At 41.7% G+C, this 19,803-nt stretch overlaps 1 protein-coding gene across 1 annotated transcript in view; it reads left to right on the forward strand.

The window, feature by feature from the left end:
* Window positions 1-19,803, forward strand: part of LOC311105077 (teneurin-3-like) — a 157,448-nt gene that overhangs the window by 105,483 nt on the left and 32,162 nt on the right. Inside the window, exons 10-17 of the mRNA XM_084147073.1 lie at window positions 683-883; window positions 6,063-6,248; window positions 9,766-9,912; window positions 10,118-10,337; window positions 12,507-12,626; window positions 15,551-15,812; window positions 16,182-16,449; window positions 16,983-17,126. Coding sequence (XP_084003199.1) covers window positions 683-883; window positions 6,063-6,248; window positions 9,766-9,912; window positions 10,118-10,337; window positions 12,507-12,626; window positions 15,551-15,812; window positions 16,182-16,449; window positions 16,983-17,126 — 1,548 coding nt within the window. The remainder of the gene's footprint in view (window positions 1-682; window positions 884-6,062; window positions 6,249-9,765; window positions 9,913-10,117; window positions 10,338-12,506; window positions 12,627-15,550; window positions 15,813-16,181; window positions 16,450-16,982; window positions 17,127-19,803) is intronic.

A 19,803-nucleotide genomic window follows, 5' to 3' on the forward strand; every position in this document is an offset into this window, starting at 1 on the left:
CCAAACTGTTGGCACTATGCATTGGGGCAGGAAGCGTTCTCCTGGCATCCGCAAACCCAGATTTGTCCGTTGGACTGCCAGATGGTGATCCGTGATTCATCACTCCAGACAACGCGGTTCCACTGCTCCAGAGTCCAATGTGGGCGAAGATTTTTACGTGCTACGCGCTTCAGTGCTCGGTGATCCCGTTCTGTGAGCTTTTGTGGCCTACCACTTTGCGGCTGAGCCGTTGTTGCTACTAGACATTTCCACTTCACAATAACAGCACTTACAGTTGACCGGTGCAGCTCTAGCAGGGCAGAAATTTGACCAACTGACTTGTTGGAAAGGTGACGTCCTATGACGGTGCCACGTTAAAAGTCACTGAGCTCTTCAGTAAGGCTATTCTACTGCCAATGTTTCTCTATGGAGATTGCATCTCTGTGTCCATGATTTTATACACCTGTCAGCAACGGGTGTGGCTGAAATAGCCGAATCAACTAATTTGAAGGGGTGTTCACATACTTTTGTATATACAGTATGTTGTATGTGTTAGCTTGAATGGCTGTACTAGTAATAAGGTGGCTATGGAACATGTTCACGTGTTTATTTGTTTATATCATTAGGCTTTGATTAAATCATCCAATACACAGGGCTTGATCCATCTCTTTTCCTTCCTCCTGTTTTCCCCGTGTTTCCCTAGTGGACTGTGTGGACCCGACCTGCTCGGGCCACGGAGCCTGCCACCACGGTGAATGCCACTGTAACCCGGGCTGGGGCGGAATGGGCTGTGCGATCCTGAGAAGCACGTGTCCTGAACAGTGCTCCATCCACGGAATTTTCCACACCGAGTCGGGAACCTGCGTCTGTGAGGCTAACTGGACTGGCTCTGACTGCTCTGTAGGTCAGACAATACTCTCTTACTCTTCATTAGGTTCAGCGGTCTGGCTTTGTGTTTTGTATGTGTGACTTAGAGGAGGCTCCTCCAGTGAGGAAAAGGATGATTATCCTCCTCATTAATATTAGGAATATAGACCTTTTTCTTTGTAGGTACTTTACCAGTTTGAGGGTTGTGCTTTGGTTTTAGTAATTGGTTCCTTGGTTTAAAGGACCAGGTGATTAATGCTCAATGTCCTTCTCTAGAATGGGGTTGTTTAGTTCAGTTTAATCGCAGTGCAGAATTAGTCCCTGCATCTGCAGTTCACAGTTGGTGACCCTAATTGAGTACCGTCAAATTAGAACCTACTGGGTTTTTAACAATCCAGAGCAAAGATTGATTGAGCAATACATTAACTTGATTGTGCGATTGAAATCTGAGCGGTTTTGCATAAGAGGGTGTACTGTAAGTCTGAGATGACGGATGAGCCGAAAACCTGGACTGCTGGGAGGGAAAAGGAATGGGTGTTTATAGAAACCGAGAGTTATTGTCTTAATTTATTTACTTTTAGACACATCCAAAGAAAGGCCATTTGTTATACTGTAAAAAAAACTTCAGAAAATCAGGACACAGAGTCCCTCTTTCACAGCGTGAAACATCCATTGCTGGTCGATGTAAAAAATTAAATAAAAAAAAAAAAGACTTTGAAGGGAGCAGGTTTAACTTAAGCAGCAGTCCAAACTCTTGTGTTTGCCCACCTGGGTAGTAATCGAGGTTTCTCTCTTAATTATCTCAGCAGTTCGACTTCAATTAAATAAACTTTAATTAACAAGCGGTGTGGCATAGATTGACTACCCACTCCGACATCACGCTGGAGTCAGGGGCGTGCTAAAAGCAGATTAACACCTTTGCGCTAATGAAAAATTGATTACATGGATTCTTTGGGAAGGGGGCAGGGGGCTTTGTAATCGAACGCTCCCCCTCCAGAGGCATGGTTAATATTCTGAAGTGTTGTCTAAGCATAATTAGAGACCCACCAAGGTCTCTCAATCGAAGAAAACTCCATTCAGAGGGAGATGAAAGCAAACTCTTAAAAAAGTGCAAATGCTAGTGAGAGAGAGGTGGTTTCGCTTGTAAGCGAACAACAGTAAAATTAGTGAATTTTGTACAGTGTTTTCAGAAAGTGTTCACACCCCTTGACTTTTCCACATTTTGTTGTGTTACAAAGTGGGATAAAAAAAAAAAAAATCATTTTTGGTCAACGATCTACACAAAATATTCTAATGTCCATTTTATTAAAGAAATTATGAAAAATTAAAAACGAATAACTATATTTTTGGTAAGTCTCTAAGAGCTTTGCACACCTGGATTGTGCAATATTTGCCCATTATTCTTTTTTAAATTCTTCAAGCTCTGTGAAGTTGGTTGTTGATCATTGCTAGAAAGCCATTTTCAAGTCTTGCCATAGTTTCAAGTTGATTTTAAAACAAAACTGTAACTAGACCACTGATGAACATTCAATGTCATATTGGAAAGCAACTCCAGTGTAGATTTGGCCTTGTGTTTTAGGTTATTTTCCTACTGAAAGGTGAATTTGTCTCACAGAAAGAAGATTGAACCAGGTTTTCCAATAGGATTTTGCCCGTGCTTTGGTGTATTCCGTTTCTTTTTATCCTAAAAAAACTCTGTAGTCCTTTCCGATGACAAGCATACCCATAACATGATGCAGCCACCATGCTTGAAAATATGAAAAGTGGTACTCAATGATGTGTTGTGTTGGATTTTCCCCAAACATAACGCTTTGTATTCAGAACAAAAAGTTCATTTCTTTGCCACATTTGTTGCAGTATTAATTTAGTGCCTTGTTGAAAACACAATGCATGTTTTGGAATATTGTTTATTCTGTAGAGGTTTCCTTCTTTTCACTCTGTCATTTAGGTTAGTTTTGTGCTGTAACTACAATGTCGTTGTTGTATCTACATTTTTCTCATATCACAACCATTAAACTCTGTAACTGTTGTAAAATCACCATTGGCCTCATGGTGAAGTCACTGAACAGTTTCCTTCCTCTCCGGCAACTGAATTAGGAAGGACACCTGTATCTTTGTAGTGACTGGGTGTATTGATACACCATCCGAAGCCTAATTAATAACTTCACCATGCTCAAAGGGATATATTCAGCCTCTGCTTTTTATTTTTATTTTATTTTTACAAATCTACGATTGGATAACCTCCTTGATCCTTTTGGTTGAATCTGTGCTTGAAATTCACAACTCAGTTGAGGAACCTTTAAAAGTAGTTGTATGTTTGGGGTGCAGAGATGGGGTAGTCATTCAGAAATCATGTTCAACACTATTATTGAACACAGAATGAGTCCATGCAACTTATGTGATTTCTTAAGCACATTTTTACTCCTGAACGTATTTAGGCTTGCCATAACAAAGGGGTTGAATACTTATTGACTCAAAACATTTCAGCTTTTAATTTTTTATTAATTTCAGAAATGTTCTACAAACAAAATTCCACTTTGAGATTATGAGGTATCTCAATTTAATAAATGTTAAATTCAAGTTGTAACACAACAACATTTTGAAAAAGTAAAGGGGTCTGAATACTTTCTGAAGGCTCTGTATCCTTGAAATGTTAACTCTCAGGATATTCACAAGGATGGCAGTTGTAATAGATTGATTGTGTTGATATCTTTCTAGACTTACTCACTAATTAGTCATTTAAAGTCACAAACTTTCACCTGTAGCCTACTTAGAGTAACTTTTTTCAAACCTGACTAGGTCTGTTCCTGCCATCTGAACGGATGTTGTGCTGACATTTCAAAGTGTTCTGGAGCCTCTGAAGGCAATACTGGGTCAGTTCCTGTAAATACACCATTCCTTTCATGGTTTCATGTAGTTTTCCCTCAAGAATAGAATGGAGCTTTTAGTGTGGGTTATAGCATGCCAGTGAATGGAGCACTCACCTTGGGTCTCCTACTACCTGTGAATTCAGTAATTAGAGTTTCTCACCCACATCAGGCCTGCTGCCTGACTACATAGAGCCATCTGTTTTAGTAGTTGGTCTTAGTCTCTTTGTGGTCCTCAGTGTCTAAAATAAGTGTGTTGACCTTTGCCCCTGCTTATTCAAAAGCCTGTCTATTTAAAGATGTATCAAGCTAGCCTTTTACTTCAGTCTCTTTAGAATGTTGTTGGATTTAGCGTTCTGGGATGAAGCTGAACTCATTGGGGACATAACAACTGACGGCCAACATAAAAGCCTTGTTTAGTCTGCTCTGCCAGTTAAATAAATGAAAACGAAGCGACAACAGAAAAAACACATTTGATTATTTTTTGGGGGGGGTGCAGGAAAATGTGTTGTTCACATCTGAACAGCAAAGCACAGGCTTTGTGCTTCTTTATTCTATCAATATGTAAAGATTAGTTACACCACCACAGCTGAATCGTAATACACTGACTGCAGAAAAGGAACCAGAAGAGATTTTTCACAATGGGCCCGATTCAGACTTAAGAAATATGTGCATTTCCTAAGCACGCCATTCCTACACACTTCTCAGTAGTTGGGATTCAGACTTACCTTATTCAGGAACGGGCTTTGCAGGCATGGTTCCCTTGCGGGCTAAAAACCCTCCCACTTGCTGGCCAACAGATTGTCTCGTGGAATTTTCATTCAATAAGGTTTTCAGTATATTTATCGAAAGTCATCCCTTTAAATTTGGTGTACCTCTTTAGTTTGAATTTTCTCAACAGACTCACTAGAATATATGGAGAGAACAGTTCACAATATTAGGGATCAGTGAAAGAAAGCCATGTAAATGCACACATATTTATCTCCTTTTCAGCTCCAATTGGTCAATTAAAAAAAACTCTGATATTGTATATTATTTAGGGTTAGAAAAGTATTTATGATTAAAACATTTATAATAATTTGGAAAGCCTTTACGCAGGAAATGGATTGGTATATCAAAAATACAGTAGTTTGATTCATCCTGAAAGTTGCCATATTCAATCGTTCAATCCATTAAAGGTCAGAAAAGTGTATAATAGGGGTTGAACAGCAGTCCTATAAATCTACCCTAATAATCCTCACTAATCATGGAACTGTGATGACAACGGGCCAGTCGTCGTGAACCGTGCGCCAGGCTCCAGGTTTAAACTGCTACGTATGGTCTGCGTTCCATAATGATTCAAATAAACTCTGTCCCAAATTATTGCACAACTTGTAATACGTTAGCCTAATATGATCCACTATTGCTAGTGATCCTCAGGAACAACCACACGAATGTGACAGAAGAAAGAAAGGTAAACTAACAATATAATGGAATGATGCAAAATGTTAGGAAACTAACACTAAAGTGACCGTTATAAATGTGTGTGGGTATAACTGACGGTGGCTAACGATAGTGGCTAATGTTTAACACGATACACATTTTAAAAAATACAGTGAAAAGTCTGAGCATATAATTAAAACATTACAGAAATCATAAATCAACTCGGTAGGTTTAGTGATACACTGTCGCACATTGCTACAGAAGCCTATAGCATGGTTCTCCAAATTTCATCCCTGCAATTTATAAGGCCAGCATTTCATGAACTTCACTGTGGAAAAGGTGATATGTTGATATGCTTCAATTTGCTGCCATATGACGGGTTTCACATTTGTCTCCAGCAATCATAAGGTACAGTAGATCTAAAACAATTGTTGTTTATATTTACAATCATCCTCTTATCCAAACAGCTTACTAATGTACCTAGCTCTTATCAATAGCTCTTATCAAATTGTAAATTGCAGTGCATGGAGAATTATGTTATTTATATTGGAAAAAATAAAGTAGATGTTGTTCCACTTGGAACCGACAGGCTCCTCGACCTTATTCATCGCGCATAAAGAAGGAACTAAGTGAAGGTCAGAATATGGTGTATCTGTAGACACACCTCCTTCATCTATTTGATCTCCACCCCAAACGAATAGCAGGTGAATAGCATGCTATTCTCATACTTAAGTTTAAGGTCAGAATACTCGTTGCGCGAAAAGTGCATAAAAGGGAATTACGTTCCATTTACGCATGCTTAACTCGGGTCGAAAGTCCCCCCTATGGCCATACAGGTGCTGTAGGGGTGAATTACTGTACATAACTATAGCACCAGTCTGTCCAGTGTATGACGGACGACTCTGTTTTTGATTGTGAATGTGTCAGAGGTGTGCACAGTGGACTGCGGCCCTCACGGAGCATGTGTCAGTGGGACTTGTCATTGTGAGGAAGGATGGGCAGGCTCAGAGTGCGACCAGAGGGACTGCCACCCACGCTGTACAGATCATGGCATCTGCCGAGATGGCAAATGTGACTGTCACCAGGGCTGGACAGGAGAGCACTGCACCATTGGTGAGTCGTACTGACATGTAAAGCCATTCATAACTGGTAAATTACCCAATGCAGATTAGAAGTTGTCCTCCACCCACACTCAGTAGAGAACCAGTATAAAGAGGCAATAATGTAACAATTAAATCTCCACCGATGTTCCTGTATATGCCCAAGAGTTTCTTTCAACAGTATCTTGAATGCAGTCCAAGTTGATAAGCTTGGTAGTAATTTGGCTCCTCTCAATCCATGTTTGCATTATGTAACCTTATGAAGTATAAAGAAAGCATTTTCTAAAGCTATATTGATTGCATAACATACAGGTTTGACTAAGTCCCCAAAATACATTTACCACTTGAATGGTATCGTACAGTTCAATTCTTCTGCTGAATTGAGTATGGAATTTCTCCATTGAACTGCAATTCGATTCATGAATTGCCAGGGGACTTGGAACTGACCCTATACCTGGTACCCCTAACCCTCTTTCCCCATTCCATTTCACTCTCATTATCCTTGACACCTGATATCACCATTTTCCCTATTCGATCTACATATAGAATCCTACCTCTTATCCTAACACTTCACTAAGGCAGGTATTAAGGGAAAAGAGGGCCAGCCAGGACTATGATCTTATTCAACCTTGTCCCAATGGAAAAGTCCATCTTCGAGATGACTGCTTCACTGTGCATTAATTGAGATAATGAGCACTGTGAGGTTGCTTCCTCTTGACCTGTGACCTCAACTTCCTGGACACTCTGCCCTTGTCAAACGAGTGGCAGTTAAACTGTTGGCGTGACGCATCATGTACTGTTCCACCCTGTCACCCGAACCCACTCGGTAACATCATCCTCTCGTTGAAACGAAGACCCCGGCTCTTCAAACTCTTGAACCCTAATTACATATTAACAAGACTTTCAGCAGCAGTTATCCCATCCAGAGAATGAAGCTGACTGGTGGTTAGAAACGAGGAGAGAGAGATGAGATTGCGCCGGGGAGATTGGAGGGGTCGCATTCCTGATGTTATTAATCTCTGCCTCCTCAATGAGAAATCCCTTTCAACGTCTTCCTGTTTAAGACCCCCATCAGAAAACAAATTCCTTGATGTAGATGCGCCTGGGATGAATAGGCAGCCATTCTTACTGTGAACTAGGAGCTTATTCCTTTTTTTCAGGACTTTCTGAATAACTTCCATTCACACAAAGCACCTTTAATCACATTACATGGCGAGACCCTGACGAAGGGGCTGGAATAGATCGCTTCCCTGGACGAGCTATTGTCAGACACGTTGCAATCCTGTTTTTTCCCGGAAGGCTTAGGCATCGCTCTTATTGCTCTACTTTCCATTTCTTTTTTTCTTTTTTTTATGTTTACTACTAAGGTGTTTTTATTCATTCAAGTGTTCCTGGGACTTCACTGACATGCTTTGTTTGTTCCAGTGATGAAGTGGTTGAAATGCTCATATATGTGTGCTGGGAGCACAATAAGGCACGTGACGCTTGAATGGCCAATACACTGATAGTTGTAATGTATAGCTGATGTACCAGAGCTTATGTATGTGTACTGGGATGACAATAAGCTTGAAGTGCTCCTGGATGTGTACTTGTGGTCCTCTGTAGCTCAGCTGGTAGAGCACGGCGCTTGTAACGCCAAGGTAGTGGGTTCGATCCCCGGGACCACCCATACACAAAAATGTATGCACGCATGACTGTAAGTCGCTTTGGATAAAAGCGTCTGCTAAATGGCATATTATTATTATTTATTATTTACTTGAAGGACAATAAGCTACATGTCTCTTGAATGGTAAAGATGTGGTTAGTTGTAGCTGTATAGCTGGTGTAACAGAGCTAAGTGCAAAAGTTCACACTAGAATGCTATTCAGACAGCACTAAAAACACAGCATAAAATGTCCAGACATGTGTTTGTCAGTAAACAGCTGTACCTATACAGTTATAAACTAGGTTCTGTGGATGTTCTATGTGAATGTACTCTACATTGTTATTTACTTAATGTGGAGTGTTTAATATGTGGATGTATGTTGTTATGAATGAAAGCACATCACTACTGGAATGGCAATATAGCTCATCAGGCAAGCCTGAAAATTTGCTCAAGCAGCTCCTTAACTGTGAAACATTCATAGTTCAAACGAATTAGTAGTTTCCTTTTCATGCTATCTGTGTATGTTTCCTCTGTAATAACACTTCTCAACAACTCGTTTTACCTTTCTCTCTTTCTATCTGCCCCTCCTCTCCTTTTCTCTTATTCGACAAGCTCTGGATTCAAGAGTATCAGGTAATGTACTTTCCAGTCTTTCTCTCTCCTTTCTGTTTCGTATCAATACACACAAAATAAATGTCATACTGAAAATGTAAACCCCCCTCTAAATGGCGTGAGCAGATAACTTGACTTCCCTCAACAGTATCAGAATCACAATGTGTCAACCATGCTGTTTTTGTGCATCACCATCAACATAAAATTGCTGTTTACACGAGAAAGCCAAATCAGCACTGTCAGTGCTGTTGACATACAAACAATATGGGCTGTACCTTAACACTACAAAGCTTAACTGAAAAGTATTGAATTATACCATTATTCTGCCTACGGTTGAGCTCTCTCTTTATTTCTTCTTGTATCCTACACTCAGATCATGTTTATCAGTCTAGATTTTCCTGCAATAGAGAAGTAATTTTCTTTTCCAAATGTTTCCCCTCTCCTCAATGGTAATAGGAGCAGTCAAGATAGGATATAAAGGTAATGGAAAGACTACTGCTCTGTTTTCTTCCCCAAGCACGGCGTACACATGTCTTATGTCCCAGTCTATCACTGTTTCTATTGTGATCCCAGTACCTTCATACCTGTCCGTCCTAACTAGTCAAACACTCTCAGTCCCCCTTTTCCTGTCTGAATCCTTGTGTGTGTCAGAAGAAATACTAAGCAGATGTAGCCAGTCAGTTACAGTTTGCTCGTTTCTCTCTTCCACCCTGTGAAAAAAGGAACGCAATATCCTGGTATCAAGTAGAGATGTTGAGACGACATGAACAAACCCTCTGCCTTTTTGTCTCTACATCTATCTACCCTTGTCTTTACTTTGATAGTACCTTCACATGGGTGTTGTGCTGGTTTTATGGCAAGATAAATGTGTTGTTTTTTGTGCTGATGCTACAGATAGGTTTAGAGGAACTTTGACTAATCAGCATATAATAAAAAGCAGAGTAAGGAGATTTGCAGTAGTAACCACTATTATCCAACTGTATGTTGACCTCCATGCATTCTTAATATCATACATTTGCCAAGACAATTTCCATTTCAAAGTGCCCTGAAATGGTATGGAACTCAGAGTAAAACCCATGTGAAATTACAGTATCTTTAAACCCCACCCCCAAGTTCTGTCAGAAATCTATGTACTGTTTGTCCACTTTATATTGTCGTTTTTTATTTTGTCCCTGTGTTCCTGCCCCTGAATGACCAGGTGTTGTTTCCTTCTCTCAATCTATCTCCCTCTCTCTGATTGGCTGGTGTGTGATTTACATGGTTGTTTTGGCAGATGGGTGCCCTGGGTTGTGCAACAGCAATGGGAGGTGCATTCTGGACCAAGCCGGGTGGCGCTGCATCTGCCACTCAGGATGGAGAGGGCTAGGATGTGATGTTGCCATGGAGACCTTCTGCTCAGATGGAAAGGACAACGAGAGGGGTAAGAACAACATTCATAATTCTTCACTCTTTGCCAATGATATGACTTTGTGTCCATATAGTGGACTGTTTGAACCAATTAGAGGCACCATTCTGTTGAAAAAGTGTTTTTATTTGGTCAGTCTAGTTCACAGGGATGATATTCTCAAGGAGCACCAAGTTAGGGTATTGTCCCATGTCAACACTGTTGCATCTTGGTCTGACAGATGGACTGGTGGACTGCATGGATCCAGACTGCTGTTCGCAAAGCTCCTGCCAGGGCCAGCCCTACTGCCGCGGATCCCCAGATCCCACAAGCATCGTGAGCCAAGGTCATGGTTCATCCTCCACTCAGTCGGCCCCCAGGGGCTTCTACGAGCGCATCAGCTTCCTGGTTGGGCATGGCGGTAGTCACGTGATACCTGGGGACAACCCTTTCAACAGCAGGTGAGCTTCATCAAATCCAACTGTCTAGTGGGGTGTCGAAATGATAGCCAAAATGAGTTGTCAGTACTGTATCATTGAAATACACTGAGTTGATTGAATCTTGTCGTTTTGTCCTGGAGTTGCCCCTGTAGGAATAACTGTGGCGTAGCTCTCTTAGGGACCTTGACTTGATAAGTAAGGGGGTGGAAATGTTTTATTGAGTTGCAGATTGAGCAACCTGATTTGATGTATCAAACCTTATGTGAAACCTTGTAGTGGAAATAACAAAATGTCAACATTTGTCGACATAAAGGCATAAGACTATCCCCAATTAATAATGTACCGGGGCTCTGATATCAATTTGTGAGCAAATTCTTCAGCAGACAGAAATACAAAACAAATCATCAGGAACCTCAATGCACTGAATCATAAATAGACTTTGTTTTGAGACTGATGGAGTGGGAAATGATTGCCAACTGTATGGTAGAATGCTTTGGCAATAATATTCCCTCTAACTCGCAGAATAGTTTGGGAGTAATCCTTATGTAAATAGCATGCTTTACCACAAATATAGAATGAGGCAATCCCCGAGCCGGGTCCCTTATAATCCGCATCGTCATTGTGTTCAGCTTACTGTTAATTCCAATGGCTGGCCGATGCATATTAGTTGACCCACTGAAAATGTAAATGTTTTTCTCTTTATCTCCGTTAAGAAGTTGGTTTTATAGTCGCAGACATTACGGCACTTGTCTTTAAGCACACAGACATTCTGCAAAGTTTGTCCAAATGAATAACATTTCTGAAGCTACGAAAATCAATAGAACTTAATTTGATAATTATTTTTGTCAAAATAGGGTGAACGGGATTCATGGTAAGCGCATTAGCAATATCTCTACTTTATTTGACTGTGGCAAATATTTTGTTTGATTATCGTGGATTATTTTTTACAATGTATTGTTTCAAAGTGAAGATTTCTGCTCTATCCCTGCTAAATATTTTACATACAATGCAACTGGAAAACTCCACTGAATGTGCCAGAGCATGATGGATACTACCCATAGCATTGTTTGTTTTGTCTAGGCGTGCTGTATCCAATGTCTGGCAGGGCAGGGGTGGAAATGTCTTATGAGGTCTTTCCATTGTTACCTAAACCCTTCGAGGAAACCCATCGAAAACAAGAGAGCTAGCCAAGGAAAAGAGAACAGTTTTCATTGTGTGGTCAGGTTCCATGCTATTGCTCTAAAAACTCTCCTCTCTCATATGGCATAAAGACTAATACCTTACATGTGTTGTGTTGAGTCCCACAGCCATATTGGATGTCCCCTTAGAATTATCCCACTGGGCTTTAATTGGTGTCTTGGAGGAAACCACTACTAGACATTGACAGAGAGGGACTGTGTGAATTATATTACTAAACATTGCTTAGGTGATTTGACTTCATGTTTATTTAGGGGTCAGCTCTTGTAGGGTCAGCCAGCCTGTAGAAGATTAATGACGAGGAGAGAATAGTGAACCTACAGAGCTCTTAAAGTGGCCTTATTCCTCTAGACCGCAAAGTAAAAAATGAGGCGTGTCGGAGTGAGGAAACAGAGAAGAGAAAGCTGTTGATGATCCCTACCTCACATCCGTAATGACCTGACGATAAAGCCGGCAAACGAGACACGTCGTGCCTCGCGGCTCTGCTACCAATGACAAATACAAACAGAACACCTCAAGAAAATCGTCTCCACGCTTGACGTAGCCGCCCTTGATGAAGTGTTGAAGAAACATCCCTGTATCATCTTGTCATTTTCAGACTGTTGCCCAATTTAACAAATGACCTCACAATTAGGAATGCTAGAATGTGCGGCATGTCCAAGAAAGAGCTACGTGGAAAAATTGCTATGCAAATGCCTCCCCCCAATGCTTGTACGGATAAACTGCTGAAAGTAAGAGGCCCTCAATGGCTGCAAAGCCTATTTGGAATGAGTTATGGGCTGTTAAAAGGGGTAAAAAGAGAGGGCTGTTGCCAGGGTAAGCCATTTCATGAATTACAATCGCTGACACGTGTGTATTTTTAACGGTCAGTAAATCAGACTGCCGGTACCCTTGCCGAGGGAGGACAGATGTTAGCAGTGAGGACTGCTTGTTGACTCCGACTGGCATTTTGTTTGTTTACTTGACCCTCTTTGTGTTTGTTCACCGGTGCAGCCTGGTGTCAATTATCCGGGGTCAGGTGCTGACGGGAGACGGGACACCGCTGATCGGCGTCAACGTGTCCTTCCGTGATTACCCTGAGTATGGCTACACCGTGACACGCCAGGACGGGATGTAAGAGTGCCAAACACACACACACATAAACATGCACACACATTCATGCACACACATACACACATACATAACACACGTAACAAACACTGATTAGAATGACCACACACCATCTCTGTCCTCTGAACAAGGTTCAGCTAAGGTCTGGTATGCTTAAAGTGCATCCCAGATCCACCAGTGGAGAGATATCCAAAGCAATCCAAAAAGAGCTAGCAAATTGAAACAGCGGAGCATGGTGCCCCACAACAATATCTCATGCAAATATCACAGTTGTTGAGGCCATTTAGAACAAGACTACTTAAAATGCATTGAATCAGCCAGGGCAGAATCAATCTTCCAGCATTGTAGACTAACACAGGATTAGTGTCTGACCTTCTCAGGCTATTACCATAGTGTTGTGGTTCATTATCTCACTCTTAAGGAAACAAAGTCGTACATACATTTCAGGGAAATCATTCAACTCCACCGGGAAGTTTATCATCATACAATCTATTGTCTTATTGAAATTGTCAATAAAATATGTGCATTATGTTTGTCTGGAATAAAAGGCTTAGAATATTTAGTAATATCTGGGACTGGCGTAGTCACTCTTATGGAGCAGGAACCGCAGAGGTAGGGGATTGGCGATAGCCAAGGATAAGCTAATATCTCCAGATATTCCTCCCTGTAACCCCTCTGACACAGAGCATGATAAATGGCAGGGGATAATCACACTTGGTTAGCCAGCATATCCGCTCAGGGTGTTAAGAGAGCAGAAACAGCATCAAAGCTTGGCTGTGAGCTCCCCACTGCCCAAAGTGGATGGCAAGAGGGGGAGGAAATGGTGTGTGTGTGGGGGGGGTCTGTGTGTAATGTCACCATGTAGATGCTTTACCCCTGGGTGGTGAAGCTCGCTGAATATATAGAGCAGCACTTCAAAGACTCCCCCTTCATTTCCAAACCAGTAACTCTTCCCAGCGCTATGTGATACTAATTAAAATTGGTCCACCAGAGAAACTAAGCCAAAACTTCTCAACCAAATTCTCAATTTTTAAGTGTCTCACTGCATCATGGCTGACTAAGCAAAAGTAATAAAATAGATTCAGCGAATGATAATAATATGTGAGCCGCAAAGGAATAAGACAACTGATAAGAACAAGTTCTTTGTTCCTTTGAAAACAATATAATCTGGCTTGTAGCCCGCCAGATTCTGTGAAAGTATATTTGAGTTTTCACTGAATGCAGGAAATGTAACTTGGCCTTCAAGTAAGTCACACTGGGTAAATATAAAGTGAGGGGAAAAAAGTATTTAATCCCCTGCTGATTTTGTACATTTGCCCACTGACGACAACATGATCAGTCTATAATTGTAATGGTAGGTTTATTTGAACAGTGTGAGACAGAATAACAACAAAAAAATCCAGAAAAAAGCATGTCAAAAATGTTATAAATTGATTTGCATTTTATTGAGGGAAATAACTATTTGACCCCTCTGCAAAACATGACTTTGTACTTGGTGTGCAAAACCCTTGTTGGCAATCACAGAGGTCAGACGTTTCTTGTAGTTGGCCACCAGGTTTGCACACATCTCAGGAGGGATTTTGTCCCACTCCTCTTTGCAGATCTTCTCCAAGTCATTAAGGTTTCGAGGCTGACGTTTGGCAACTCGAACCTTCAGCTCCCTCCACAGATTTTCTATGGGATTAAGGTCTGGAGACTGGCTAGGCCACTCCAGTACCTTAATGTGCTTCTTCTTGAGCCACTCCTTTTTTGCCTTGGCCGTGTGTTTTGGGTCATTGTCATGATGGAATTCCCATCCATGACCCATTTTCAATTCCCTGGCTGAGGGAAGGAGGTTCTCACCCAAGATTTGACGGTACATGGCCCCGTCCATCGTCCCTTTGATGCTGTGAAGTTGTCCTGTCCCCATAGCAGAAAAACACCCCCAAAGCATAATGTTTCCACATCCATGTTTGACGGTGGGGATGGAGTTCTTGGGGTCATAGGCAGCATTCCTCCTCCTCCAAACAAGGCGAGTTGAGTTGATGCCAAAGAGCTCCATTTTGGTCTCATCTTACCACAACACTTTCACCCAGTTCTCCTCTGAATCATTCAGATGTTAATTAGCAAACTTCAGACGGGCCTGCATATGTGCTTTCTTGAGCAGGAGGACCTTGCGGGCGCTGCAGGATTTCAGTCCTTCACGGCGTAGTGTGTTACCAATTGTTTTCTTGGTGACTATGGTCCAAGCTGCCTTGAGATCATTGACAAGATCCTCCCGCGTAGTTCTGGGCTGATTCCTCACCGTTCTCATGATCATTGCAACTCCACGAGGTGAGATCTTGCATGGAGCCCCAGGCCGAGGGAGATTGACAAGTCTTTTGTGTTTCTTCCATTTGCGAATAATCGCACCAACTGTTGTCACCTTCTCACCAAGCTGCTTGGCGATGGTCTTGTAGCCCATTCCAGCCTTGTGTAGGTCTACAATCTTGTCCCTGACATCCCTGGAGAGCTCTTTGGTCTTGGCCATGGTGGAGAGTTTGGAATCTGATTGATTGATTGCTTCTGTGGACAGGTGTCTTTTATACAGGTAACAAACTGAGATTAGGAGCACTCCCTTTAAGAGTGTGCTCCTAATCTCAGCTCGTTACCTGTATAAAAGACACCTGGGAGCCAGAAATCTTTCTGATTGAGAGGGGGTCAAATACTTATTTCCCTCATTAAAATGCAAATCAATTTATAATTTTTTTTACATGCGTATTTCTGGATTTTTGTGTTGTTATTCTGTCTCTCACTGTTCAAATAAACCTACCATTAAAATTATAGACTGATCATTTCTTTGTCAGTGGGCAAACATACAAAATCAGCAGGGGATCAAATACTTTTTTCCCTCACTGTATAAAGCTCTTTTTTTACTCACTTCTCCACGTTTATGGTGACGTCTCCAGGTTTGACCTGTTGGCCAATGGTGGTGCCTCGCTGACCCTGAGTTTGAAGCGTACACCTTTTCCCACACTGCACCACACTGTGTGGTTACCCTGGAAGGTGTTCCATGTGATGGACACAGTGGTGATGAAGAGGGAGAACAACAACATCCCCAGCTGTCACCTCAGTGGTCTGCTCAGGCCCAGCCCCCTCATCCTGGCCTCACCCCTGTCCACCTTCTACAGGAGTTCCCCCAAGGACAGCCCCATCATCCCTGAAACTCAGGTGAGATTAGCTCTGGTCTAACACCTACTGCCAGGTGCCTATTTCCCACAGCATATGCACACACTGCAGTGTATAGTTGGGTGCATTAAAAAGTTTCCCTGCACTGCAGCCAGGTGAAAAAAAAGACATAAAAAAAACATGCTGCAAAGTAAATGTAACTGCACTGTCGGTTTCCACAAATGTATTTCATTACATGGGTTATTGTTCGATGATTGCAAGCAAAGGTAAAGTTGGCATCACCCTGTGAAAGAGTTTGTCACATTAACGATGTACCATTGCTGCAGCACAGCCATTTTGAAAAGTAACTTTTTTATACACTCAACAATATGTTCAGTACCTTTTCATAACAGATTCTGCTCCAAATCATAGGTCCTCCATGAGGAAGTGGCCATACCCGGAAGTGACCTCAATCTGGTCTACCTGAGCTCCCGCACATCCGGCTACAAGCCCATCCTCAAAGTCCTCATGACCCAGGAACGACTCCCGTTCGGACTAATGAAGGTCCATCTGATGATTTCTGTCATGGGCAGACTGTTCCAGAAATCGTTACCTGCCTTTCCAGATCTTTCGTACACCTTCGTCTGGGACAAGACAGACGCCTACAACCAGAAGGTCTACGGCTTGTCAGAGGCTGTAGGTGAGTTTCCGCCGAAGCTGAAACACAGCTGTTTGAAGATGTTATGTAAACATCATCTGACAGTGTTGTCAGGTCCAGTGTAATCTAGGAGGTTGAGCTTTGGATGAACTCCTGGTATTGCTTTCCTTTGAATTTCCCGATTGTTTTGGCAGTCGGAATGTTTTGTATGGTTACCAGACGGTGTGAAAAGTCTGCAGACTTTCATTTATTTGCATGTGTAATTACTCATCAGTTGAACCACAGGAAAAAATATGTATTTTTAAGGTCATGCTCATTTTGATACATTTCCGCCTACCCAAACCTGAGTTATTCCAGGTTATATGTTAATTTGATATCAAGATGCACTCTGTTCAGTGAGCTAGCAGTATCTCATACTTTATATGCTTGTAATGCAGCAGTGCCTATTGGCATACTAGTAAACACTCATAAAGAGATTTTACACGTTTTCAGGCTTATACACTACAAGCCTTTTAAAGGCTCCTGGTAGATACTGTATACTGACGTAATTTATTGGACACCATTGTTGTTTCCAGTGTCTGTGGGATATGAGTATGAATCTTGCCTGGATGTGATCCTCTGGGAGAAGAGGACAGCCATTTTACAAGGTTATGAACTGGACGCCTCCAACATGGGGGGATGGATGTTGGACAAGCACCATATATTGGACATTCAAAATGGTAAGATGTTATTTTTGTTACATGGATCAGTGGTGTGTGTGTGTGTGCGCGCACACCTGCGGTTCTAGGATGGACCTGTTATGGACAGGTGGTCTCTACCCTGAAATGCAGCAGTACATGCTCAGATCAAGATGAAATATGGTTCATCATCCCATTTACAGATAATAGAGGAGAGTTTTGATGGGTTGATTATTCTTATTAATGATGGAATAAACCAGATACAACGCAGAGCTCCCATCCTACTCAGAGATTCCATCCTACTCCGCTATTTATGCAACAAGAGGGGATACATTTCTCTTTATAAAAGTTACTGAAACATACAGTTCCTTACTTTTATTATCCAAACTTCTCTTTTGAATGAGCGTAAGAATAAAAACACCAGACAGACAAAACACATACTCTATGATAACACCTGTGGTTGTAGAGTGCAATTTTTCAATAGGCCTATTCTAACATTGAGAATGCACTAGGCCTCTCTCTTTCAGGCCTGGTTTGTGTGACCGTAAGCTCTCTCCAGCTCTCGATCTTTATCACAGTTGTCCCTGGGAATTTGTGTCACCCTTTCATCCATTTGTGGCCCTCAACTCTATGTTTCTGAGCACAGTCTTTCACTACTGACTGTCCCTTTTGTGGAGGGAATACAGCAATAATTGCTCATTGCCTTTTGGCCCTCGATCGAGCTCATAGTTTATATATCCCTTTCAGGTTCCATTGTAATTGTTGCTATGGCTATAACCAATGTTAACTCATGTTAGTAAAAGGTCTGTTTGATTGTCGCTTGTCATACCCAGTTATGCCATGGACCCATGCGAACCATGTATGCTAACTCTCTGCTAATCATCTACTCCATATACAAAACTGGGTTTCATCCTTAGATTATTTCTTACAATATGCTTCAGGAAAATGTTAATTGAACTAGTGTACAGAAGTCAATCTGCATCTTTTGCGTTTACCACACGATGCTATTTCTTCTATGTCTGTTCATTGAACATGGCAAATAGCTGGCATTTAGCTGAACCAAATCTGTCAAAAACATCTAGCACGCAAAGTTTTGCAAAGAGCGTTGAAAAATACCATTGAGAACTGTTCCAGCTTGACTGTTGCCGGAGCATTGTGTTTCATCCCACCTGTCTCAAGGTAAAGCTAGCCCGTCTCAAAGCCTTCACACAGCAGCGCCAGCGCACAGTGGGGGGGATCGCTGTCTCTAGATGTTAAGCTTTGTGATCAACAGATGTGTAGATGCTTCCTTTTCATCTTTGACATATGATATGCTAATACTTATCGTTTCCTGCATTAAATTGGGCATCAATGTGCACTCGTCTTCATAAAAAAATTGGTGAATTATGATTATGAGGTTTCAGTAGAATTGTTTTGGAAGATTTGTGTAGTTTGATATTGATACATGAATGACTGAAATGAAAGACACATGTGGTGTCTTATCTGTCTTTGCATCAACAATCAGGACTCCAAAGAGTTTTCACCATTTTCACTCTTTTTCTTTCTTTCTAAGCCCTTCAAATAGATTCTGAAATTTGCATAAATCAGAAAAAGTAAAAAACTATTTCAGAATGACACTTTCCTCTTGAACTTCTCCCTGCCTATCAGCAGGTTAATCAATTTGCCGACAGCAGGGTGTCTATCCTCCATTTCACAATCTTATTAGTTTCACCCACAGATAGTATGTGAAGTGTGTGAAATGATTCATGGTTCCCCAGTCAACAGACACTCATGTCAGTGGCACAACCCTGTCTTCAAACTTTATCTTTCCCCGCGTTTGTTCCCCACACACATGCCATTGCAGATGGCATTACAGGGGAAAGCTTATACCTATTGTGTATGCCCTTTACAACGTCGTAATATTTTAAGAGCTTGTCGGCCTTGGTTGTTGGCATGAGATATTTCTGAGAGTCGAGGTCACGTGTTAGTTTTATAGTCTGCAGGTTGAGGCCGATACATAAATATCACAACTGTTTCTTCACAACTAGCTCTGTATTGATTCCCTAATGCTGTACATTTCATCTTCTTTGATAAAACATGCAAGTTGTGGTCCACTACAGTCACACTCCAGACGTAGCGATATGGTATCAGACCTTCTCCTCCCGGTGACTCTGCCTTCATTTTCCCCTTGCCTTCCCTGTCTGAGGAGTGTACTGTGATGTACTTAAGTGTTTTCCTCTCATCCTCCGGTGAGGACTCTAACAGTCTCTCTCTCTCTCTCTCTCTCTCTCTCCTCTCTGGGGCCTGTCTGACTAGATAACGCCAAAAGCTGTTCTGTATGTGCTGTAGCTATGCACCCCCTGAACCCCCCTTCTTCCTCACTCCCTCCCTCCCTCTCTGCTGCAAAATGGCTACATGCCTTCTGTTAAAACAAGGCTGTCTAGCCTTATAAACATGTTCAGATGTGCAGTGGCCTTAGCCTGGGTACAGCGACATATTGTAGCTCTGTAAGACAGACTGTAGAGTGGGTGTGAGCATTAATGTGTGTGTTGGAAATTGATGTGTGTATTTAATGCATGACAGACTTTCAAATGGCGTATGGGAAGACATTTCATTATACGATAAACTGTGATTGAAGTGTAAATGCAGGGGACTGGGGGAAGGTTGCCAAATTAACCTCATCATTAAATGGGCATTTTTAGAAAAGACATGACCTAACTTTCTAATAAGGTGGACTGCT

Source organism: Coregonus lavaretus (genome assembly GCF_964263955.1).
Source record: "Coregonus lavaretus genome assembly, chromosome: 29".
Lineage (NCBI taxonomy): Eukaryota > Metazoa > Chordata > Actinopteri > Salmoniformes > Salmonidae > Coregonus > Coregonus lavaretus.